The sequence below is a fragment of the Gopherus flavomarginatus genome, chromosome 6, assembly GCF_025201925.1.
Source record: "Gopherus flavomarginatus isolate rGopFla2 chromosome 6, rGopFla2.mat.asm, whole genome shotgun sequence".
Classification (NCBI taxonomy): domain Eukaryota; kingdom Metazoa; phylum Chordata; order Testudines; family Testudinidae; genus Gopherus; species Gopherus flavomarginatus.
In genome coordinates, this window is record NC_066622.1 from 138,148,654 (window position 1) to 138,171,694 (window position 23,041).

General features: G+C 61.8%; 2 protein-coding genes across 6 annotated transcripts in view; both read right to left on the minus strand.

Moving 5' to 3' along the window:
- OGA (O-GlcNAcase) overlaps nucleotides 1-2,133 on the minus strand; it is a 42,433-nt gene extending 40,300 nt beyond the window's left edge. Inside the window, exon 1 of one of the 2 annotated variants that reach the window (XM_050957996.1) lies at nucleotides 2,076-2,133. Coding sequence is in view for 1 of the 2 variants with exons in the window: in XM_050957995.1 (XP_050813952.1) it covers nucleotides 1,583-1,775 (193 nt within the window). In the remaining variant the exon portion in view is untranslated. Of the gene's footprint in view, nucleotides 1-1,582; nucleotides 1,853-2,075 lie in introns of those variants that run through there. The other variant, XM_050957995.1, reaches the window with a different exon arrangement.
- An 8,443-nt stretch (nucleotides 2,134-10,576) lies between these two features.
- The window catches only part of KCNIP2 (potassium voltage-gated channel interacting protein 2), a 134,568-nt gene continuing 122,103 nt past the window's right edge, over nucleotides 10,577-23,041 (minus strand). For all 4 annotated transcript variants that reach the window (XM_050958216.1, XM_050958212.1, XM_050958213.1 and 1 more), the window contains 6 exons: nucleotides 19,721-19,790; nucleotides 18,727-18,797; nucleotides 16,299-16,406; nucleotides 15,062-15,166; nucleotides 13,251-13,313; nucleotides 10,577-12,745 (listed from right to left, as the gene is read on the minus strand). In XM_050958216.1, coding sequence (XP_050814173.1) covers nucleotides 12,698-12,745; nucleotides 13,251-13,313; nucleotides 15,062-15,166; nucleotides 16,299-16,406; nucleotides 18,727-18,797; nucleotides 19,721-19,790 — 465 coding nt within the window. In that variant the 3' untranslated portion in view covers nucleotides 10,577-12,697. The remainder of the gene's footprint in view (nucleotides 12,746-13,250; nucleotides 13,314-15,061; nucleotides 15,167-16,298; nucleotides 16,407-18,726; nucleotides 18,798-19,720; nucleotides 19,791-23,041) is intronic.

Consider the following 23,041-nt stretch of genomic DNA (forward strand, 5'->3'; position numbering starts at 1 on the left):
TCTAGTTATAATAATTCAAATAATTCCAAGCCAACAATTATGTCCAGAATAAACTCTCTTTCCAGATTACAAGCATCCACCTGAACCAATGTCAAAAAGGCCTCAATTTTTCAACAATTAATGAAAAGTAAGGAAGCCTACTTTATTTAACAGCTTTCACCATAATAACATTTGTGCAAGATCTCAGTGCAACAAATATGCCCAGAGAGAAAAGCAGATTACTCCATAATGCAATTTAAATGACAAGTGACAGCACAACAAAGAACAGGGACTTACTTAGTACTAATGTGAGACCAGATGCCCATGGAATCACCTATTTCTTACACAGGAGAAGTCTGAACTTCTAATATGCAGGCAGGGAGCATGGCTTGGATTTCTGTATTGCAGGACGGCCCTGTAGGCTGGGTCTCCACCCCTGCATATATGAGCTAGTCAGGAATGCTAGACTATGCCTGCACTACAAGCCCATTGATCTACCAAGCCTAAAGAGCAGCTTGTGGGGTGGGGCCAGCTGCGCCCCCCCAGGTACCCCGGGGTGGGGAGAATCTGCACCATAGGGCCAGATATGCCCCCTCCCTCCCCAGATACCTCAGGGTGGGGAGAATCTGCAGCGGGGGGCTGGATGTGCCCCCTCGAGGTACCCCAGGGTGGGGAGAATCTGCAGCGTGGGGCCAGATGTGCCCCCCCCGAGGTGGGAAGAATCTGCAGCGTGGGGCCGGATGTGCCCCCCCCCGAGGTACCCCAGGGTGGGGAGAATCTGCAGCGTGGGGCCGGATGTGCCCCCCCCCGAGGTACCCCAGGGTGGGGAGAATCTGCAGCGTGGGGCCGGATGTGCCCCCCCCGAGGTACCCCAGGGTGGGGAGAATCTGCAGCGTGGGGCTGGATGTGCCCCCCCCCGAGGTACCCCGGGGTGGGGAGAATCTGCAGCATGGGGCTGGATGTGCCCCCCCCCGAGGTACCCCGGGGTGGGGAGAATCTGCAGCATGGGCTGGATGTGCCCTTGTCCCCCAGATACCCCGGGGGGGGGGGGAATCTGCAGCATGGGGCTGGATGTGCCCCCGAGGCACCTCGGGGTGGGGAGAATCTGCAGCGTGGGGCCGGATGTCCCCCCCCAGGCACCCCGGGGGGGGGAGAATCTGCAGCGTGGGGCCGGATGTCCCCCCCCGAGGCACCCCGGGGGGGGGGGGGAATCTGCAGCGTGGGGCCGGATGTGCCCCCCCCCGAGGTACCCCGGGGTGGGGAGAATCTGCAGCGTGGGGCCGGATGTGCCCCCCCCCGAGGTACCCCGGGGTGGGGAGAATCTGCAGCGTGGGGCTGGATGTGCCCCCCCCCGAGGGGGAGGAGAATCTGCAGCGTGGGGCCGGATGTCCCCCCCCCGAGGTGGGGCCGGCCCTGCCCTGCCGTCAGCCCCGACCGAGGGCTGTGCACAAGCAGTAACCAGGAGACTGAACACGACGCCGACCCCGAGGGAGGCGACCGGGCTCCAGGGCAGAGGGAGCGGCCCGGGGCGGGGGCTGCTCCCTCTGAGGGCGAGACTCGCCAAGGGCCCCCGTTGCCTTGGTTACCGACCCCCCCCCCTTACCTTCCACCACACCGCACAGGAAGCGCCGGGCCCCGGCCACCGTCTCGGTCTCCGTGTCCGTCTCCTCCCCGCTCGGGCCCGGCCCCGCGGGGGCCCCCGCCGGCTCCAGCGGAGCCACCGGCACCCCGGCCGGGTTGGGGCTGCCCTGTGGCTCCCGCTCGTCCAGCGCCGCCTGCCCCTCCTTCTGCACCATGCTGCCGCCCGCCAGCGCCGCCAGGGACCCCCGCCTGCGCCGGGCCTGGCCCAGCCCTTTGTCTCCGGCTCCCCCGCGCCGACCCGGGCGCCCCAGCCGCCGCTTCCTGTTTATGGGGCCCTGCGCCTGCGCGGGGAACCGGCTGCAACCGGTCCGCGCCGCCCCGCCCGCTCGGGAAGAGAAGGCGTCGCCGCCCCGGGGATCTCGCGTCCGGTCCGACAGCGGCCTGGCGCCCCCGAGCCGGCACCGCGGGAGCCGCAGGGCTTCTGCGGGGACAACGGGCTGAGGAGAAGCTGTTACCTCAGGGGGAACCCAGGGAATCAGCCAGCTAGCGCGCATGCGTACGGCCTGAGGCCGGGGGAGGGGGTGCCACTGCGCATGCCCATCAGGTCAGAGAGGGAGGGGGAAATGAAGAGGTGGCTCACTTGGCGTGCGCAGAGACGATAACGCGCTAGTGCGCATGTCTCCGTGGCCAGAGGGGGAGGGGAGAGGCGGCAGAGTGTTAATGCGCAAGCGTCGAGAGGAGAAGGGCACATGCGCAGTTAATTCGCAGCGGTCGGTGTGTTTACTCTGTATAAGCGCATGCGCTTGCCGCCTGGGGAAGCCCACGGCGGCTTCGTGAGAGACCAGGCTGGGGTAGCTCAGTGCGCATGTGCAAAGGGAGGAAAGGCGCCGCCTCCTCCAGGGGTTGAGCTGCTTTCCGCAGCCGCCTTGCCCCGCCCCCGCGCTGCGCGAGCTCTGCCGCCCTTCCCAAGCTAAGCAGGGCCTGGCTGGGTCAGCGCTGGATGGGAGACCCCTGGCCGGTCCGTGCACACGGGGAAGCAGCGCTCCGCCCGAATGCGGATCAAGGGAGCAGCCTGCGGGAATGGCAAGGAGAACTAACGAGCGCCAGGAGCCAGGTTCCTCGCGGAGTGCACGTGACACAGGCCGGAGTTGCTGCAGGATGGGCACGCTTTAGGAAGGAGAAGTACGAAGTCCCGAAGGCCGCTGGTCTCCTGGGAGAAGCAGAGGCCACACAGAAAATGAGTGACACTGAACTCGGTTCTGGTCCCACGAGCCTGGGCTAGCTACAGACATTTACCGTTCAAACCTCCTGGAACCCTGGTCACGGTGGATTCTCCATCACTGACAGTTTTAAAATCGAGATTGGATGTTTTTCTACAAGATCTGCTCTAGGAATTTTTCTGGGGATGTTCTCTGGCCTGTGCTATGCAGGAGGTCAGACTAGATGATCACCGTTGTCCCTTCTGGCCTTGGAATCGATCGATGACTCTTGGAAAAACACTTATCAACACAAAGAACTCCAGCTGCTTTTACATCTGGGACAAGGCTTGATTGACACAAGTCTGAGAACTAGTTCACTCTGAATGGTTTCCAGCCACTGCAGACATGGACCAATTTACATGGTTCAATTAGTCCTCCTCCTACTGTCCCACAGTGCACTGGAGGGCCTTTGCAGTCTCCCAGAATCCACTGCTTCTCTTACGTGTGGGATAGGTATGCAGCCAGAAGCCATTGCCCCGAAACATCTCGTGGATGCAGGGCAATCCTGCACTGGTTCTTCAACCAGATCAGCACGCCTGGTTGTTGAATTCATTGAACTGTGCTTAAGCCAGTCCTGGCCAATCACTTCAATTACAAATAGTTCAACTCTCCTATAGACAGTGCACCAGCAAAGGGAGAATTAAGCCCAAGCCAGAGGGAGCAGCAAAGCACCACTCATCTAAGAGAGAACAGCCTCAGTTACTTTTAAAATACTCTGAACAAGCTGCTCTTAAAAGAAGTTGCCAGCTCCTCTCTGTGCATGGCTTGAAACATAACATTGGGTTCACGGGCTATCACCTAGGGCAGACACATTTCCTGTGCCCCAGGTACTGGTTAATTTGGGGTATAAGAGATCATGAACAGACAACTCTGTGAAAGGAATATTAGTTATCTGTATGACAGCACCTGGGACCTCACCGTGTACACATACCCTCCAGAGAATGACTATTATGAAGAGCTCACGGTCTAAATAGACAGGACAGGCAAAGAGTGGGAGGGGAAACTGAAGTACAGCCAGGGAGTGACTTCCTCAAGGTCACAGGTCAATGACAGAGCCAAGAATAAAATCCAGGTCTCCTGACACCCAGTCCAGTGCCCTATCCGCTAGGCAGTGCTACTTCTCAGGTTAGCAAGAAGCCAACACACTTTGAAAATATAATGAACTAAAATGAAGAGCTTCAGTTACAGGAGCAAATGAACCTGAAAAGATAGCAAGGAGGCATAATTTTGATAGAGATGGGTAGCAGGCTTCACAGGAGCAACTGAAGGATCTGGGACATGGTGCTTGAATCCCTCAGCATTTGAAACCCCATAAAGACAAAAACAAGGAGCGGGCATGAGGCGACAGGAAAATACCCCATTTCAGCTTTTTGCATGGCTGTTCCTTGGCGGGCAATCAACATGTATCCAGGAGGAAACAGCTGATTGACAACCCTGAGTTCAAGTGGGGTCAAGGGAACAGGTGTGTTCTGTGTAAATATGTGACATTGGAGAAATCAAGTTGTCCTGGGTTGAGTTCTTCCTGGTAAAGCTGGTGTTATTCATGGTATGCAGACAGAGAAGTCGATTAAAAAAAAACAACACTTGCTTGAAAGTTGCAACGTGGCACTATTTGATTTCTGAGAATTCAGAAGGAGAACACACAAGACCCAGAAACAGAGAGAGAGAATGCAGACTGCTCCGTAAGGCAGAGAGAGACACAACTCATCCAACTTTGCTTTTAAGGGGGCTCTTTCCAGACAGCTATCTGCTGACACACCTTGTTACAGACCCCCCTAGCCTGCAAGCTGGACAAGGGAACGCCCATGCCCCCTTTTGAGGTGATAGCTTGCAATTCCTCCTGTCCTAAATACACCACAGCTAGCAAATTATAACTAATCTACACAAGTTACAATTGTCTATAGTTTACCGATACTTTATGAACTTGTGACATGGAGGCCATAGGTCAAATCCACTGTACTTCTAGAGGAAATTAATTTTCCTGTAGCAGCTGTAAAAACCCAGGCTCACCTGAAACGTTCCCAAGCTGTGGTCTGCAGAATAAAATCTGCAGAATAAAAGCGACAGGGTTAGGGAGTTGGGGAGTCTCCTGAGAGGATCGCTGTCATGAAATGCAAGAGTCTGACAACTCAGAGTCCAATGCCAACTTTCCATCAAGCGTGTCCAGATTACACCTATAACTTGTCCTTAGACAGTTGATTCATGCCAGCCAGGCGGGGTTGACCTCTCCGCCGCTAGTAGCAGCTGAGGTGCCTGGAGGATCTATTTTGGGACCATCACCATTTGTCTTGTAGGCTGATGGCTTTGGTGCCTATCATTTTTCTGCAGCCAGCAGCCCATCTTGTTTGCTGGTGGTGACTCCCCATTGGATAATAATTCACCCTGCTGAGAGACCTACAGACGGACATGCACCTGGAGACAACGTGCAGGTTCACTATAGCCACAGGTTCATCAGTCCTTGGGCAGAGAAAAGAAGAAGGAGCAACAGTACCGCTGCGTTGTTTCCTGGCTCCCTTGCATTGTAAGCAGCTGTACCTCCTACCCTCAGGGCTGGAAAATGCCTTCTGCTGATCAGTAGCATGCTCAGGCTTCTGTTGCAGCCCCTGTGCAGCAATTTTGAGCTGACCTCCAAGCCATGCAGTAGTTTGATTGTCACCCCCCACTGCCTGCAGAATGGAAGCTAAGGTACAGCTGTGAGCCAGTGTTGACATCACTCTCTCCTGCACACCTACAGGCGTCAGCAGGGGAATTCCTTCCAGGCACAGCTTAGTCAGTGGCATGGGACACACACAGCAGCATCAGTGCTTCCTCAGCAGGCAACTCTGTGCCATGGGGATGCACCCTGGCATCGTTATTTATACAGTAAATACAATTAAGCCTCAGCAGCATTAAACTCATCAGCACCACAGGAACTTGGCTGGCCAGCCACCTTCCCCCTTCATCATCTAGGAAGCAGACTCTCAGCCCTCTCCAGACACCCTCTCAAACGGGTTTTCTGCGGCACGCAGTGCTTAATTTGTGCCAAGACTTTCCAGGGCTGATCCCCGGCACCCCTAGGCTTGACAGTTCAGAGCCCCAGCACCTCTGGGCCTGGCAGTTCAGAGCCCCAGCACCTCTGGGCCTGGCGGTTCAGAGCCCCAGAACCTCTGGGCCTGGCGGTTCAGAGCCCCGGCAGAACCTCTGGGCCTGGCGGTTCAGAACCCCGGCACCTCTGGGCCTGGCAGTTCAGAGCCCCGGCACCTCTGGGCCTGGCGCATCAGTTATGAAACTAAAAAAATTGGCTTGAGCCCCAGCACATCTTTCGTTACAAATTAAGCCCTGGCACCATGTCCAGAAAATCAGACCAAGGGGGTGTACGGGGAACAATGTCTAGAGTGCTGGAGCCTTCGGCGAGCACCTCCTTAGCCACCCCAGGTCAAGCACCCTTGCTGACCACAGCTGTGGCAGCGTGGCCTGGGGAGAGAGGCAGGCAAATGCAGCCTGCTTCACCCTCTTGTTCCAGGCAGAGAACCAGCTGCGGGTTCGATTGCTGCTGCTCAGCTCATGCAATAGTGTCAGCTGCCGGAATTATCGGTTATCTGAGCTACGGTAGCATCCAGAGGCCCCAGCCGAGAACAGGCCCCCAGTGCTGTGCAAACGCAGAGACAGGCCCTGTCCCAGACTGCTCCCACCTAGACGGGATGGACAATGGGCAGGAGGGGAAACAGAAGAAGTGATTTGTCCAGCAGCTCAGCGGCAGAGCCAGGACAAGAACTCACAGCTCCTGATTACCAGGCCAGCGCCTGTTCCATTAGACCCCATTCGCACTCTGGCTTTAGTCTCTTTGTACAGCTCCATGCGCATCTTCCCCAGAAAATTATTTCTTGTTTCCGTAGTGGTAAGTTGTCAAGTGGCTCAGTGCTGACCTGGGTCAGGCCGGCTGCTCAGCTGGTGAGCGGGGGCCTGCAAGTAGCCAGGGAAAGTCTGCCAGGAGGAGAGCAAAAATAACCGCACAGTGCAGAAAAGGCCCCAGCTGGGGCTCCAGGCCCCCTGTCACTCCTTGCCTACCCAAGTCACCTCCCTCCCCCCCGCTGGGCTTTCTCAGAGCCCTTCCCCCAACACGGTGCCAGGGCAGGCTGGTCTGAGCTCAACCCCTTGTTCACCCCCCGTGCTATAGAAGGGGGGATAGATGGGCCGTTGAGATGAACGCAGCGCTTTACGGTCTGCCATCTCCTGTGGCAGGGCACCGGCTCCCAGCCTGGCAGGGGGAGGACCCAAGGAGCTAGGAGGGCCCTGCGTATTTGGGGTGCTGAGGCGGTGTTGTAGCACCCCTCTGCAACAAGGGGGCACTCTGAGCCAGCCAATGGCAGGCCCGGCTCTCGGTCCCATTGGCCAAGTGGGGCAGGGTGTGAAGGGCCTGGCCTGGCCTCATTCATGGCCAGAGCACCCCAAGAAAGGGGTATGGAGCTGCCCCGGGAGCAAGAGCTGGGCCCCCGCAAACCAGCCTTGCCAGGTCGCTGCCAGCGTCCTGAGTGCCAGGCCCCCATGGCCCCAGCCGCGCTCACAGGGGCAGTCCCCCCCCCCCCCGCCAGCCCTGCGCCCACAGCCCAGCTGGAGCTCGAGGGGCAGGGGAGAGATGAGCAAAAAGCCACGACCCACCTCATCTAACCCACCTCCCTGCTGCCGGGACCAATCCCCAGTCCCCTGGCCTGTGCGCCCCAGGCGCTGCCACCCCCCCACCCCCAGATGTGCATCCTGCATGCTGCCTTCCCCCTCACACCGGCCCTCCTGGGTCATGGAGCTCGGCCTCATCACAGCAACCCCGTCGGAGCAGCCCCTTCCTGGACGTCACAAGCTCCATCTTAAAGCTAGTTCGGGTGTTTGCCCCACGGCTCCCAGTGGAGGCTGTTCCAGACCCTCACCCCTGCAGCGATTAGAAACCTGCTGCTCCTCTCCAGCCTGAACTGCTCACAGCCGGTTTATCCCCATTTGGTGCTGGGCCGACATTGTCCCTTAGCTTCAGCAGCTCCCCCCCCCGTCGGATTTCGAGCGTGCAAGCGGGGCCAGCTCCGCCGTTCAGAACAAGCCAAACTGCTTGGTCCAGCGACGCTGGGCACTGGGTGTGGCAGTCACCGCGCTGCAGCCATCCCTGCGGGGGCTCAGCTCATGCTAGCGTCGGTGCAAGGACGAGCCGTCCAAGCCGCCAGGCACGCTGACGGCTGGCTGCCTCCCCCTGCCGTGCCAGGGGCTGTTTTTAGCGCGTACGCTGACGAGTTGCGGGCGTGGCCTTGAGCTGGCCATGCCCCCGCCCCTGGCAGCAGAGCCCTTCCCTTAGCCTCCGCATGGCCTGGCTCAGCCTCGCGGCCCGGCTCTGCACCGGGGCCCGGTAGAATTCAGCGTGAACCTGGGGGCCAGGCCTGGACACCTGGTCCAGCTGCAATCTTGGCGCCAGCATCTCAGCCAGTCTGCCCCCCTGCATATCGCAGGCCACAGCCCCTCGCCCATCCCGCCGCTGGGGTTTCCAGCGGATGAGACCCAGCCCAGAGCCTGAGCCAGGCTCTCCTGGCGGGGGTGTGGTAAGCGCTGGTGTCGGGCAGCCACCCCCAGGCGCTGACCCTCCCACCAGCTCGTGGGGATACAGGGCTGATGGCTGCTCAGAGGTTCTGGGGGGGCTGGAGCAAAACCTGACGCTAAGGCCACGCCCCCGCCAAGTAGTGTAAGAAGGGGGCAGGGGTCAAAGAGGGCCCAGGCCTGTGGGGTTGCTGGCCCCCCCCAGGGTTAGGGGGTTGCTCCCAGTCCCGCCTCGCCCTGAGCTCTGGGCCTCCCCACCCCCCATCCCTACTGCTCACTGCTCGGTCTGGTGGGTCGCCTCAGGCCAGCACAACGATGCCAGTGGGGCGATGGGCACCTGAAGTGGGCGAGTTCTTCCCTGCATTAGTGATGGCAGCGCCCTGCGCTGAGCCGTGCCCTGATGCCATCTGCCATGTCACGACACCCTTTGGTCCTCCCCTGGACAGCCCCATGGCCACCCGAGCTGCTACAGCTGGAGCGGCAGCTCCAAGGGTCCTCAGCAGGGGCTGGGACGGACTCAGCCCTGCCAGGGCTTGGAGGGGGGGCACCCAGTAGGTTAGACTGGCTCCCTGCACACGGGTGAATCAAAGGCCTTTCTAATGCCCCCAGCCGGGTGTCACCATCACACCGTGGGCACATGCAGCGTCTCCCCCGGTGTAACCCCCACACACGCCCACCACCTCCAGCAGTGCACATGGGTCGGCACCCGCCCTGCAGCACCCCTGGCTGGAGAGGGGTCTTGGAAGGCAGGAGCGCTGCCCAGGGTGGTGTGCTGAGCCCCGCACCCCCTCAGAGCAGGCCCCCCCAACCAGCTCCTGTCCCGCCAGGCCCTAGCCGGGACCGCCCCCCAGGTAGCACTCTTCGGCTGGGCCCTCTACCTCCCTGCCCCACAGATGCCCAGACACAGCAGGGTGGCGCATAGCGACTGTGGTTGGATTTTATTGTACTTTTGATCGTTGTTATTATACAAAATATACAGAGTTGAAAATGCGAAGCGGCTAGTGAGGCCGAGCGCCCAGTGAGGGGCACACGCCATGCGGCCGGGCGTGGGGCTGGGCACTGGCGCTGGACGCCGGCGCACGGGGCAGGAGAGGAGCTGAAAGGACAAAGCTCCCCCCCAACCCAGGGCGACCCCAGCCCCACCAGGTGAAGGGGGCGGGGATTGTCTGGATGAGAGTGAGGCTCAGCCCCACCCACAAAGGGGCCCTCACTCAGGCTAGAGGCTTGGGACTGGGGGGTGGGGGTGCCGCTTCCAGCAAGGGGTGTGGGTGAGAGCTGGGCCCTGGGGCAGGGCCAGGGGGCTGGAACGAAGGAACATTAAAAACTCGTCCTGACAGCGAGATCTCGGGGGCAGGAGGAGGAGGGAGCATTGTCAGCCATCGTCCGGGAGCCGGACCCTGCTGGGAACGGCTCGTGGGGCATGGGAAGGAGCCCCGGCTCCCCAGCCTGCAGAAAACCCCGGAGGGGACATGGGGGGAACGGTCCTGCCCCGGGCCCAGAGCATGTGGGACTTGAGCACCAGCGACCTGTGGGGCGCCAACCTCCTGGTTTGTCCCCATCTAGGGACAGGGCCCCGTGCAAAGGGTGGCTCCAGCCTGGATCGTTTCCTTTGCTAATCAGCAGTGCCCCACACAAGCCCTCCCGCCTCCCCCACTTGGGTGCTGCTGAGCTGGCTCCAGCCCAGCCCTCGGCTGCTGCTCCCTGACAAAGACGCTGCAGCTTGGGCAGCCGGGCGTTGGCTGGGTTGTCTGCCCCCGTGCACCACCCGAGCTGTAGCGGCACAAGGCACAGGGCTCCCCTTCCCATACCCAGCAGAGAGCAGGACAGGCCAAGGGCCACGCGGGCTTGGCAGGGAATAAACAACCCTACAAAGCCAGGGGTGCTGGCTGGCCAGGGCTGTCTGCTGGACCTGGCTTTCCCAGCTGATGGGCCCTGCTCACGGAGCTGCTTCCCCGGGGAGATTCCCCAGGCTGCTTCTGGCTCTGCCTTGAGCCGCACACCCTCAGCCCTGGCAGCAGTGCTGATCCCACCGCTCCCACCACTGCCGAGGCCTGCAGGCTAGGAGCACGTTGCGCCCGCCTCCCTGCCCAGATGAACGGCTCCACTCAGCTCTCAGGAATGGGGAGCAGGCCCCATCTCGCAGGACTGGGACAGGGGGACAGGTCCCGGGAAGCACCTTGGTGCAGCATGCAATTGACTTGTGGAAAGACACCTGGCTCAGCACAGCTCCAACAAGGCCATCGCTGTGACCAGGAACCACATCTGCAGAGAGCATTAAAGGGGCTGTGGCGTCTCAGAGCCAGGGCTGGAGCTAATCTGCAGAGCAGGGCAGGAGATGGGGCCACATCTTCCTCTGAAGCCCCAGGCACTGGCCACTGCTGGTGATAAGACGCCCGCAGGGACGGCTGCACTGCCCTCAGGGCGCTAGGGAGTGACATGCCTCTGTCATCAGAGGGACCCCAGGGACCAGGCTGCCAGCCTGTCCCTGGCAGCGCTGGCTGCGCTGACGCCTAAGAAGAGCACATGCTGGCCGCGCACAAGCCCCCTGGCTCGCTCTGGCTCCCAGCCTGTCCTGCCCCGTGTCGGCCCAAGGCAGATGGCTGGCTGGCTGCCGAGCTATTCCCCCTCAACCAGCACAATCCCAGTCGTCTGCCCAGCTCACGGCAGTGTCTCACTTCTGGGCTCCTCTGGGACCCTCTGTGCAGCCCCTGACCCCCATCACCCGCCTGCATCGGCCTGCGCACAGGGCCCTCGGCAGCTGCCTGAGAGACAACCTGCCGGCTCCTAGCCCCTTTCTCCATCCGGGATGCAGCTGGCAGGGCGGGGGGGTGAGATCTCAGCAGCTGCCTGAGCGACACCCTGCCGGTTCCTAGCCCTTTCCTCCATCTGGGGGGCAGCTGGCAGGGCTGAGGGGGGAGATCTCAGCAGCCGGGCGGGGGAGTCCCCGGAACCACTGGCACTCCAGGGAGTGTTGCCCACTGGCCCTGCCACGTGCCACCTGCTGCGACTGACCAGAGTGAAGGGGCAGCGGGGAGCCACAGGCAGGAAAGAAGCAGGTTGTGCCCTGGAGCCAGCAGCGAGCAGGGCCCGGGAGCAGCAGAGCACCAGGAACTGAAAAGCCGGCCAGGTAGCCTGGCCATGAGCCCCGGACTGGACTCTGCTTCTCCAATACACTCCCCCCACCACCGGTGACAGCCCTGGGGCTAACCTGGGCCGGGCCGGGCCGGGCCCCGTGCGCTAGATCATTGAAGGGAAACGTTTCGCCCAGGCACAAAGTGCCAGCTGGATTCCTGGTGCACCCTCTGCCCCCCGCCGTCCTGGAGAAACTGGGCAACCTCCCCCACAGCTCCTCTGGGCTCAGTGCCCACCATGCTGACCAGCCTCCCAGCCAAGCCCCTCTGCCAGGAGCCGCGGGGCCACCCCCACCCCCGGTGCGGCTCCCCGAGCGGCTGGGACATGGTGCGAGACCAGCGCCTCCGGGCTCGGTCCCGACAGCCGCTGCCCCAGCGCTCCTGATGGGATGGAGGCCTCGTGGTGACAGGCTTCCCGGACCAGTCCCCAGCCACTCCCTGCCCCGGGCTCTCGGGGCACCTCCCGGACCAGCCCAGCCTCCTGCTCCCGCCACCTAATGCAGGCCACTAGCCCGTGAGCATGCAAAGACGCGCCCAGCCTGCCTGCCTCCTCCAGGGCATCCGGGCACTGCCCCTCTGCCCACCCCCCGTCGGAGAAGGCGGAAGCAGCAGAGTGCATCTCCCGGGCGGGGTAACAGCCCCTGTGATGAACGGCGATGGGGACTGGCCCAGGTTTGCCGAAAGCTCCTGGAACTGTTGGGTGCGAGACCCACTCCCCCCCTGCTGGATGGCATCCTGGAGCTGGGGCCAGAGACGAGGGAGGGAAGGAGCCAGCTCTGAATCCTCCAGAGTGGGGCTCCCTGGGCACCGGGGTGCAGGAACTGCTTGCTGCGTGGTGGATGCCTAGCAGGACGGGGCAGGTGCTGTCTGGAGCCAGGCAGCTCCACTTCCCCGCTATGGGTGTAGGAAGGTCCGTTTGGGCCCAGGTGCCCCGGGACAGCGCTTGCCTTCTGCCAGGCTGTGCCCACGCTCCGCCCCCAGGAGCACGTCCCCATGGCAGGGAGAGCCGCAGCTAGCCCCAGGGCAAGGGAAGGTCCCTTCATCGTAGGTGCCACCACCGTGTCTCCTGGAGCCAAAATCCTTCCCCTGCAGCGCCGTCAAGCCTGTTTCAGGGGGGCTGCGCAGCCAGGACGGGAGGGTCTCAGAGGAAGAGACGAGAGAAGCAGGAGCTTGGCCCGGTGGCGGGGCTGGCAGAGGCTAGATCACGTTGTCGAAGAGCTGCATGGATCTCATGATGTTCTCATCCTGCAGGGGTGGAGGAGGAGATGCTCAGTGGGTCTGCTGGGACCTCGACTCCAGCAGCGAAACCTGTGTCTAGGGTCCAGGCAGAGGGTCCCTACTTTCCGGGCTGTCCTGGCACCCTCGGAGCGCCAGGCTGGCATGCTGCGCTAAGGCCAAGACTTGTGGGCAAAGCGCTGGGGCCTTTAAAGACTGCGAAGAGACGGCACCCCCCGCTGTATGTCCCGTTGGAAAGGTGACATCTGGCCCTGCGCCCACTGGCACTACGCCAGGCTGCTGGCTCTTAGGGGAGTGCGCCCGGCCCGGCCCCACTTCCCACACAGTCCTGGGGCCCCTCAGAGGCCTCTCACCCAAGCACGGGTCCTGCCTCTCAGCTCTGGGAGGAGCAGCTGGGCGGCAGCACGGGGCAGCAGTGCCCAGGAGGCTCAGGGCAGGGGCAGGGGCAGGGGCACTGCGGGGTGAGAAGCCGAGCGGGAGAAGGGCCCGGCCCAGGATCGAGCTGCGACGTTACCTTCTGACATGACTCGATGAACTCCTCGATTGTGACCACCCCGTCCTTATTCCGGTCCATCTTCTGCAAACAGACACAGCGTCACGGAGCCAGCAGTGGGTCCAGAGACAGGGGGAGAGGCTGCATGTGCCCAATAGGGGACAGCCCCCCACTCTGATCCCTGCTGGGGAGACAGCACCCCCCACTCTGATCCCCACCCGAGGGGGACAGTGCCCCCACTCTGATCCCTGCTGGGGGGACAGCACCCCCCACTCTGATCCCCACCCGAGGGGGACAGTGCCCCCACTCTGATCCCTGCTGGGGGGACAGCACCCCCCACTCTGATCCCCACCCGAGGGGGACAGTGATCCCCACTCTGATCCCCACCCGAGCGGGACAGTGCCCCCCACTCTGATCCCCATCTGAGGGGAATAGCAATCCCCACTCTGATCCCCGAGGGGGACAGCAACCCCCACTCTGATCCCCACCCGAGCGGGACAGTGCCCCCCACTCTGATCCCCATCTGAGGGGAATAGCAATCCCCACTCTGATCCCCGAGGGGGACAGCAACCCCCACTCTGATCCTCACCCGAGGGGGACAGTGTCCCCTACTCTGATCCCTGCTGGGGGGACAGTGCCCCCACTCTGATCCCTGCTGGGGGGACAGCACCCCCCACTCTGATCCCCACCCGAGGGGGACAGCAACCCCCACTCTGATCCCCACCAGAGGGGGACAGTGACCCCCTACTCTGATCCCTGCCAGGGGGACAGTGCCCCCCACTCTGATCCTACAAGAGATCCCTCCTGTGTGGGCTGCATTTGGACAAAGAGGAGGCAACATCCCCAGCAGCTCAAGCAGCATCTGCCCAGGCTGGGGCTTTCCGTGGGTCTGAGAGAGCCCAGGGTGACCCCCAGATCTAAACCCCAAAGCCCGTCCTGGGCAGATCCAGGTGAGCACAGAGTTAATCTCAGGGGAGGAGGCAGGTTTGTGGGTAACGAAGCCCAGGGGGACTCCAGGATCCTCGTTAATTCTCCCCGGAAATGAGAAGGGAGCTCACAGCTCCCGCTTCAGGGCACCAGCCAGTGGCAGGAGGGTTCATGTGGGAAGCCTGCCAGGGGGAGCCCGGTACCTCCCCCAGCGTGGAGACAGGACGCTGGGCTGGATGGAGCCTGGGTCTGACCTGGGCCTATGATCCCCTGGGGCTTCCCCCCTTTGGGGCAGCGTGGCCAGGGGAGGGGTCACCTGGGGCTTCCCCCCTTTGGGGCAGCGTGGCCAGGGGAGGGGTCACCTGGGGCTTCTCCCTTCTGTCTCTCTATGCTGCTCCAAGCAATCTCTCCTTTGCCCTCCCGTCCACGGCCGCCCGGGGGGGGCAAGAGGGGCAATTTGCCCCAGGCCCCGGGTCCCGCAGGGGTCCCCACGAGAGTTTTTCGGGGCCCCTGGAGCAGGGTCCTTTACTCGCTCTGGGGCCTGGAAAACTCTTGTGGGGCCCGTGCCCCAGAGCTGCTTCCGCTCCCAATCTTCGCCGGTGGGGGGTCCTTCCGTTCCGGGACCCACAGCGGGGGCCCCCCGTCACCGAATTACCACCGAAGACCCGGCTGCACTTCGGCGGCAGATCCCGCTTTGGCGGCAATTCGGAGTCGGGTCCCGGAGCGGAAGGACCCCCACTGGCGAATTACCGCTGAAGCAGGGGACCCCCACCGCCAAAGACCCCAGGCCCCCAGAATCCTCTGGGCAGCCCTGCTCCCATCCCCAGCTCCCGGGCCCTTCCTCTGGTCACTGACTCCTTTCCCTGCCCCAGGAGGGACCCCCAGGCTGGCTCCACGTGTCTCACCTGGAAAAAGTTCTCTACGTGCTCCCGGGGGGCCTCCTCCTGCATGGCCGGGTACGTGTATTTGCCCATCATGTCGTAGATGGATTTCATGATGTCCAGCATTTCCTGGAGGGAGGGGCCCAGAACCAAACAATTAGCAGCACTTGGCCCACAGAGAAGCCCCCATGTTCCTCTCCAGGAGGCACCTGCCCCCCCCACCTCACCCATCAGCTGGGGACGCTCTGGGCAGCTTCTGGTGCCAGCCAAGGGAGACAGAGACGCCCGCACCGGGAGGGGGCCAGTCAAGTGACACGCCAGGATTGCCACCCCCTCCCCCTACCACGGAGAGACACGAGGAGCTGGGGGGCCCGGGCTGGAAATGATTATTGCCCCTCACAGCTCTGCTGATGCCCCTCACTCCCGACCCGCAGCTCCCTGCTATCCCAGCCCTGGGCTCCCCACCCCCAGCTATGCCGGTGCCCCTCACTCCCGACCCGCAGCTCCCTGCTATCCCAGCCCTGGGCTCCCTGCCCCCAGCTCTGCCGGTGCCCCTCACTCCCAACCCACAGCCCCCTGTTATCCCAGCCCTGGGCTCCCTCCATCTCAGTCCTGACCCACAGCCCCCTGCTCTCCAGCCCTGGGCTCCCCCCACCCCAGCCCTGCCCGTGCCCCTCAATCCCGACCCGCAGCCCCCTGCTAGCCCAGCCCTGGGCTCCCCCCACCCCAGCCCTGCCGGTGCCCCTCACTCCCGACTCACAGCCCCCTGCTAGCTCAGCCCTGGGCTCCCCACCCCGACAGCTCTGCTGATGCCCCTCAATCCCGACCTGCAGCTCCCAGCTCTGGCTCCCGCTACCTCTGCTGAAGCCCCTCAGTCCTGCCCAGGGCCGGCGCTTCCATTTAGATGACCGAGGCGGTCACCTAGGGCACCAGGATTTGGGAAGGTGGCATTTTGCCATCCTCGGTGGCAATTTGGCGGCTGGGGGGAGTCCTTCCGCGCTCCGGGTCTTCGGCGGCAATTCTGCGGCGGGTCCTTCACTCGCTCCGGGACCTGCCGCCGAAGTGCCCCGAAGACCGGGAGCACGGAAGGACCCCCTGCCGCAGAATTGCCGCCAACGACAGGAAGCGCGGAAGGACCCCTGCCTAGGGCGCCAAAAACCCTGGCGCCGCTCCTGGTCCTGCCCCCTCTTCTGAGATGAAGTGGCTCAGCAATGTGAGTGTTTCCTAGTGCCCCCCCAGCTCCCATCTCTCCCACCCCCACCTCTTTGGTGATGCAGCCGTCTTTGTTCAGGTCATAGAGGTTGAAGGCCCAGCTGAGCCGGTCGTCTATGGTGCCTCGGAGAATCACGGACAAGCCAGCCACGAAGTCCTGTGGAGGAATCAGGGTTACAAGGGCAGACGCTCTCGCAAGACCCTTGGTCGTCAGGGTGCACAGCATGAGAAGGGCCAGACGGGCTCAGCCCAGCAACCCCCAGCCCAGTGTCCTGGCTTGGACAGTGGCCGCTGTCAGATGCTTCAGAGGGAGTGAACAGACCAGGGCGTTTTCAGGTGATTCCGTCTGTGACCCTGAGAACAGCCCGGTGCCAGCTGGCAGGCTGATGTCATGATATGTACCCAAAGGCGGTAGCGTAGCCCTGTAAAACTAACAGCTCGCTGGTCACGGATATTCCTGTGTGACGTATGTACGGTGACCCTACAAAGGGCTGAAGAGCTCTGGCTGGAGATCTGTTCTCGAGACGTACCTGGTGTGCACCACCTAACCCACACCTGCTGCGATTCTTTTCCCTTTGTCACCCAGCTCCCAGGTCTGTGAGATCCCCTTGTAACTTCGCAGGCTGCCTGGCCTTTGCATGAGACATTTTGCATAGTCTGCAAACGTTGCCGTCTCAATGGTTACCCCCCTTCTCTGATTGTTTATGACTATGTGGAATAGGACTGGGCCCAGAACAGACCCTGGGGACACCTCTCTCCAGTCTGAAAACTGACCCTTTGATCTCACAGAACTGGGTGACTGGGCAACAAAATGGCAGATGAAATTCAATGTTGATAAATGCAAAGTGATGTCCATTGGGAAACATAATCCCAACGATATAGATAAAATCAAGAATAGTTCTCTGAAAACATCCACTCAGTGTGCAGCGGCAGTGAAAAAGGTGAACAGAATGTTGGGAATCATTAGGAAAAGGATAGATAATAAGACAGAAAATACCATATGTAAATCCACAGTACGCCCACCTCTGGAATCCTGCGTGCAGTTCTGGTCACCCCATCTCAGAAAAGAGATATTGGAATTGGAAAAGGTTCAGAGAAGGCCAAAAAAAAAAAAATGATGAGGGGTATGGAACAGCTTCCGTATGAGGAGAGACTGAAAAGACTGGGGCTGTTCAGATTAGAACAGAGATGACGAAGAGGCGATATGACAGAGGGCTGTAAAATCATGACTGGTGTGGAGCATGTGAACAGGGAAGTGTTATTTACCCCTTCCCAGAACACAAAAACCAGGAATCGTCCAATGAAATTAATCGGCAGCAGTTTAAATTAAACAACAGGAAGTATTTCTTCCCACAATGCACAGTCAATCTGTGGAACTCCTCGCCAGGGGATGCTGTAAATGACAAAAGTACAACTGGGTTCAGAAAAGAACTAGATACATTCCTGTAGGACAGGCCCAGCAGTGGCTATTAGCCAGGATGGTCAGGGATGCAGCCCCAGGCTCTGGGTGTCCCTAACCCTCTGCTTGCGAGAAGCTGGGAGTGAAGGACAGTGGATGGATCACTCGCTAATTGCCCTGTTCTGTTCGTTCCCTCTGAAGCACCTGGCACTGGGATCACTGTTCCGACCCGATCAGGCCTTTCTTCTCTTTGTTCTGATTACCAGCACAAACAGGCAGTGAAACGCAGCACTTCAGTCACGGCCGCTTTGCCTGAATCTCCCCCGTGGCTGGTAACAGAGATTGCACCTTCCGGGAGAGCACGGCCTGCGTTTCCCCTCATGAGCAGGTCCGGGCGAGGTCTAGGGATCTCACAGCCTGATGGACTGATCCTCTTCCTTGTGGAAAACGCAGCTCGTTATTGGTCACCCCCTGGCCCTCAGGTGTCTCTGAGTCATGGGGTCCCAGGGGCCTCTGATAGGCAAACACCAGAACCCCGTCCCCAGGACGGCTCCTCATTGTTCATCATCGCCTGGCCTGAGCCTGGACTGTCACCTGGGTAATGCAGGATTGCTTGGGGCTTGACACCACAGCACCCAGTCTGTCAAGAGAGGAGCCCTGGAGAGCCACAGGGTGTGGCTGGGTCTGGCAGTCTCAGTAAAAGCTGCGTTACCCAGCACTGCCATCCCCAAGAGGTCAAAAATCAGGAGTCGGGTGGGAAAAAAATCATGAGATCAGCTTAAAATTCTGGGGTTCTGGTTCTTTGCCTTCTGACGTCTAAGGGCCTTTAAGAGTCCCATTTGCAGGCTTTTCTCCCCACCAGGAGGGCTAGGAACTTGCTGTTTCAAAGACAGACACAGATTCTCACATCATCACCTGACTCCAGGAGCTAGGGCTTTAACACCAACTAGTGCAAGACTTTCAATTGCTAGTTAGAGTTGATGATACTCATTCTGCCCAAGCCCCAACAGCATCAGACTCAAAGGCTCTATCCCCAGTCCCCAGGTCCCGTCCCAACCAGGTAGGTGCAGAGCCTCACCTCGAAGCTGATCGAGCCGTCATGGTCGGTGTCGAACGCGTTGAAGAGGAAAGCGGCGTACGTGCCAGAGTCTGAGGGACCAGCCAAACGGAGAGAGTCAAACAGTGACAGGACTTACTGACTTCGACCCGGTGTATGAATGACTTGATATTAAGCAAGGAATAGAGCCACCTTTCCAATGCCGACTTGGGGAACTCACTGCCACAGGAATCCAGACAGCCTCAGTACTACCCCTGGCTAATTTGGTCATAACCATTTTGAACTACATTAAGGGTGATCCACTCTCATGCTCCAGGGCCTCAGCTGATGGCGGCAGGGTCAGGAAGGAGCAAACACCCGGCATGGAACAACATGGGGGATTCCTTTTCAACCTCCTCTGAAGCATCAGGCAGTGGCTAGAGAGAGACATGGCGCTAGCCGAGGGATACCCATGGCCTGAGCATGTGCCACTGTCACATTCCCTTGTGCAGTGCACCAGGGCACAAGGAGGGTGCAGGTGGGGGTCAGGGCACCATGACTGCCTTGGGGAGAGCACTAAAGCTGCAGAAATTGGCTCCAGGGATGCTGGAGAGTACACGCCTGAGCTGCTCTAACACGCTCTGACCCTCTGAGCCCCAGCAGCTCATTGTGAGCAAGCCCCCTCCTCACCCCAGCCCTCACCCCTCCCCACGGCCTGACTCTGCCCCCCACCCAAAACCAGAGCTCCTCTTTGAGAACGCGGGGCAGGAGCCACCACAAATGGAGGTGCAACTGTGCCTGGCCTGGCTATTTGCATAGGCAGGTACCCGATTTGCACAGGCAATCACAGCAATTTCACGTGCAAACTAGATGCACATTTTGCTTACACAAAGGCAGCCTTACATTCCTGGCCCTCTGGACCCAAGTGTTGGGGGTGGGAGTCGCCTCTGGGGTGACCCCCCCCGCCCAAAGAGACTGTCCCACCTGGAGCCCCCTTTTACACTCTGTAGGAGACGGAGTTGAGAGGGGAGCTCACCTCCCTGCGGGAAGAACTGGGAGTAGATCTGTTTGAAGTTCTCTTCGTTAACGAGGCCAGTCGGGCACTCCTGCCAAAGGGAAAATCACAGACAAGATCACCCCTCTTCAAACAGCCAAGGCTGGAATGGTCTGAGCATAGGACGGGGAGCCAGGCTTGCCTGAGCTCTCCTTGGGAATCTATCCCTCCAGGCCTTTGGGCCGGTCATGTCACCGCTTTGTGCCTCAGTTTCCCCATAGACACCTGCCTTCCCCCTCTGGTTGTGCTCAGGACAGCACGTCTCAGGGAGGCGGGGGGGGGGGGTTGGGGGGCAAGGCCCTGTCCCAAAGAGCTCCCAGGCTAACTCCAACTCCCGCCCTCCAAAGCTCTGTCTGTCTAGGAGCTGCTTCCCCCACCACTGGAATGCAGCCACCTCTAGGGTGGAAAGCAGCAACTGGGTAAGAGCACACCCACCCCACCCAGCCCCTGCACCCTCTAGGCTCCCAGAGCTCTCTGCAAACTCTGGACACATCATCCCTACTGGAAGGCAGCCCCTTCTGGGGTGGAACAGCCTGCTGCACTGGAGTGGGACGGGGGATGTTTTGGGAAATGCCACTGGAGCCAGTGGTCTGTTGTGTCTTGCGGAACAGACTGTGCCTCGGGCCGCCGATCTCATCAGAAACACCCCCGCCCTGCCCCGCCCTGCCCCGCCCCACGGAGCAAAGTCCCTGGAGTGCAGCGACCCACCCAGCAGGATGATGGACCACCAGGGTTTGGCCCTGGGCTGCCGGGCACCTGGGGAAGTTCATTAGCCCCCTGCCCTGGCACCAGCCCCTCCTGGGCAGGCTCCTGCAGGCACCAGAGGGCTGGGTCCATGTCTCAGCTGCGTGGGAGCGCAGCTGCCAGAGGAGCAGCAGGAAGAGGGGGTTCTGGGGGGCAGAGGCTGGAGGGGGAGGGGGTGTTGCAGACAAAGGCTGGAGTAGGGTTGCCAACCCTCCTGGACTGGCCAGGAGTCGCCCGGAATGGGCATCTATCTCCCAGTTGCTATTGAAAGCAATCTGGGAGATTTTAATCGGCCGAAAGTCCGGTTGGCAGCACAGTGGGGCTAAGGCAGGATCCCTACCTGACCTGGCTCTGCATGGCTCCTGGAAGCAGCCAGCGTGTCCTGCTCCTAGGCACAAGGGTGGCCAGGGGGATTCTGTGCACTGCCTCCGCCCCAAGCACCGACTCCGCAGCTCCCATTGGCTGGGAACCTCGGACAATGGGAGCTGTGGGGGCGGTGCCTTCAGGCACGTGTAGCCAAGAGCCCCTGGCCGCCCCATCTTAGGAGCCACAGGGACATGTCGCTGCTTCTGGGAGCCACCCAAGGTAAGTGCCAACTGGCCGGAGCCCGTATCCTGTCCCGCACCCCCTCCTGCACCCCAACCCCCAGCCCTGAGCCTCCCTCCCCAAGCCCGCACTTCTCCTGCACCCCAACCCCCAGCCCTGAGCCTCCCTCCCCGAGCCTGCACTCCTCCTGCACCCCAACCCCCAGCCCTGAGCCTCCCTCCCCGAGCCTGCACACCTCCTGCACCCCAACCCCTGCCCCAGCCCTGAGCCTCCCTCCCCGAGCCTGCACTCCTCCTGCACCTCAACCCCCAGCCCTGAGCCTCCCTCCCCAAGCCCGCACTTCTCCTGCACCCCAACCCCCAGCCCTGAGCCTCCCTCCCCGAGGCTGCACTCCTCCTGCACCCCAACCCCCAGCCCTGAGCCTCCCTGCCCGAGCCCGCACTCCTCCTGCACCTCAACCCCCAGCCCTGAGCCTCCCTCCCCGAGCCTGCACACCTCCTGCACCCCAACCCCTGCCCCAGCCCTGAGCCTCCCTCCCCGAGCCTGCACACCTCCTGCACCCCAACCCCCAGCCCTGAGCCTCCCTCTCCGAGCCCGCACTCCTCCTGTACCCCAACCCCCGGCCCTGAGCCTCCCTCCCCAAGCCCGCACTTCTCCTGCACCCCAACCCCCAGCCCTGAGCCTCCCTCCCCGAGGCTGCACTCCTCCTGCACCCCAACCCCCGGCCCTGAGCCTCCCTCCCCGAGCCCGCACTCCTCCTGTACCCCAACCCCCGGCCCTGAGCCTCCCTCCCCGAGCCCGCACTCCTCCTGCACCCCAACCCCCAGCCCTGAGCCTCCCTCCCCGAGCCCGCACTCCTCCTGCACCTCAACCCCCAGCCCTGAGCCTCCCTCCCCGAGCCTGCACACCTCCTGCACCCCAACCCCCAGCCCTGAGCCTCCCTCCCCGAGGCTGCACTCCTCCTGCACCTCAACCCCCAGCCCTGAGCCTCCCTCCCCGAGCCTGCACTCCTCCTGCACCCTAACCCCTGCCCCAGCCCTGAGCCTCCCTCCCCGAGGCTGCACTCCTCCTGCACCCCAACCCCCAGCCCTGAGCCTCCCTCCCCGAGCCTGCACTCCTCCTGCACCCCAACCCCCAGCCCTGAGCCTCCCCCCCCGAGCCCGCACTCCTCCTGCACCCCAACCCCCAGCCCTGAGCCTCCCTCCCCGAGCCCGCACTCCTCCTGTACCCCAACCCCCAGCCCTGAGCCTCCCTCCCCGAGCCCGCACTCCTCCTGTACCCCAACCCCCAGCCCTGAGCCTCCCTCCCCGAGCCCGCACTCCTCCTGTACCCCAACCCCCAGCCCTGAGCCTCCCTCCCCGAGCCTGAACTCCTCCTGCACCCCAACCCCCAGCCCTGAGCCTCCCTCCCCGAGCCCGCACTCCTCCTGCACCCTAACCCCCAGCCCTGAGCCTCCCTCCCCGAGCCTGCACTCCTCCTGCACCCCAACCCCCAGCTCTGAGCCTCCCTCCCGGAGCCCGCACTCCTCCTGCACCCCAACCCCCATCCCTGACCCTCCCTCCCCGAGCCTGCACTCCTCCTGCACCCCAACCCCCAGCCCTGAGCCTCCCTCCCGGAGCCCGCACTCCTCCTGCACCCCAACCCCCATCCCTGACCCTCCCTCCCCGAGCCTGCACTCCTCCTGCACCCCAACCCCTGCCCCAGCCCTGAGCCTCCCTCCCCGAGCCTGCACTCCTCCTGCACCCCAACCCCCAGCCCTGAGCCTCCCCCCCCGGAGCCCGCACTCCTCCTGCACCCCAACCCCCAGCCCTGAGCCTCCCTCCCCGAGCCCGCACACCTCCTGCACCCCAACCCCCAGCCCTGAGCCTCCCTCCCCGAGGCTGCACACCTCCTGCACCCCAACCCTCAGCCCTGAGCCTCCCTCCCCGAGGCTGCACTCCTCCTGCACCCCAACCCCCAGCCCTGAGCCTCCCCCCCCGGAGCCCGCACTCTTCCTGCACCCCAACCCTCAGC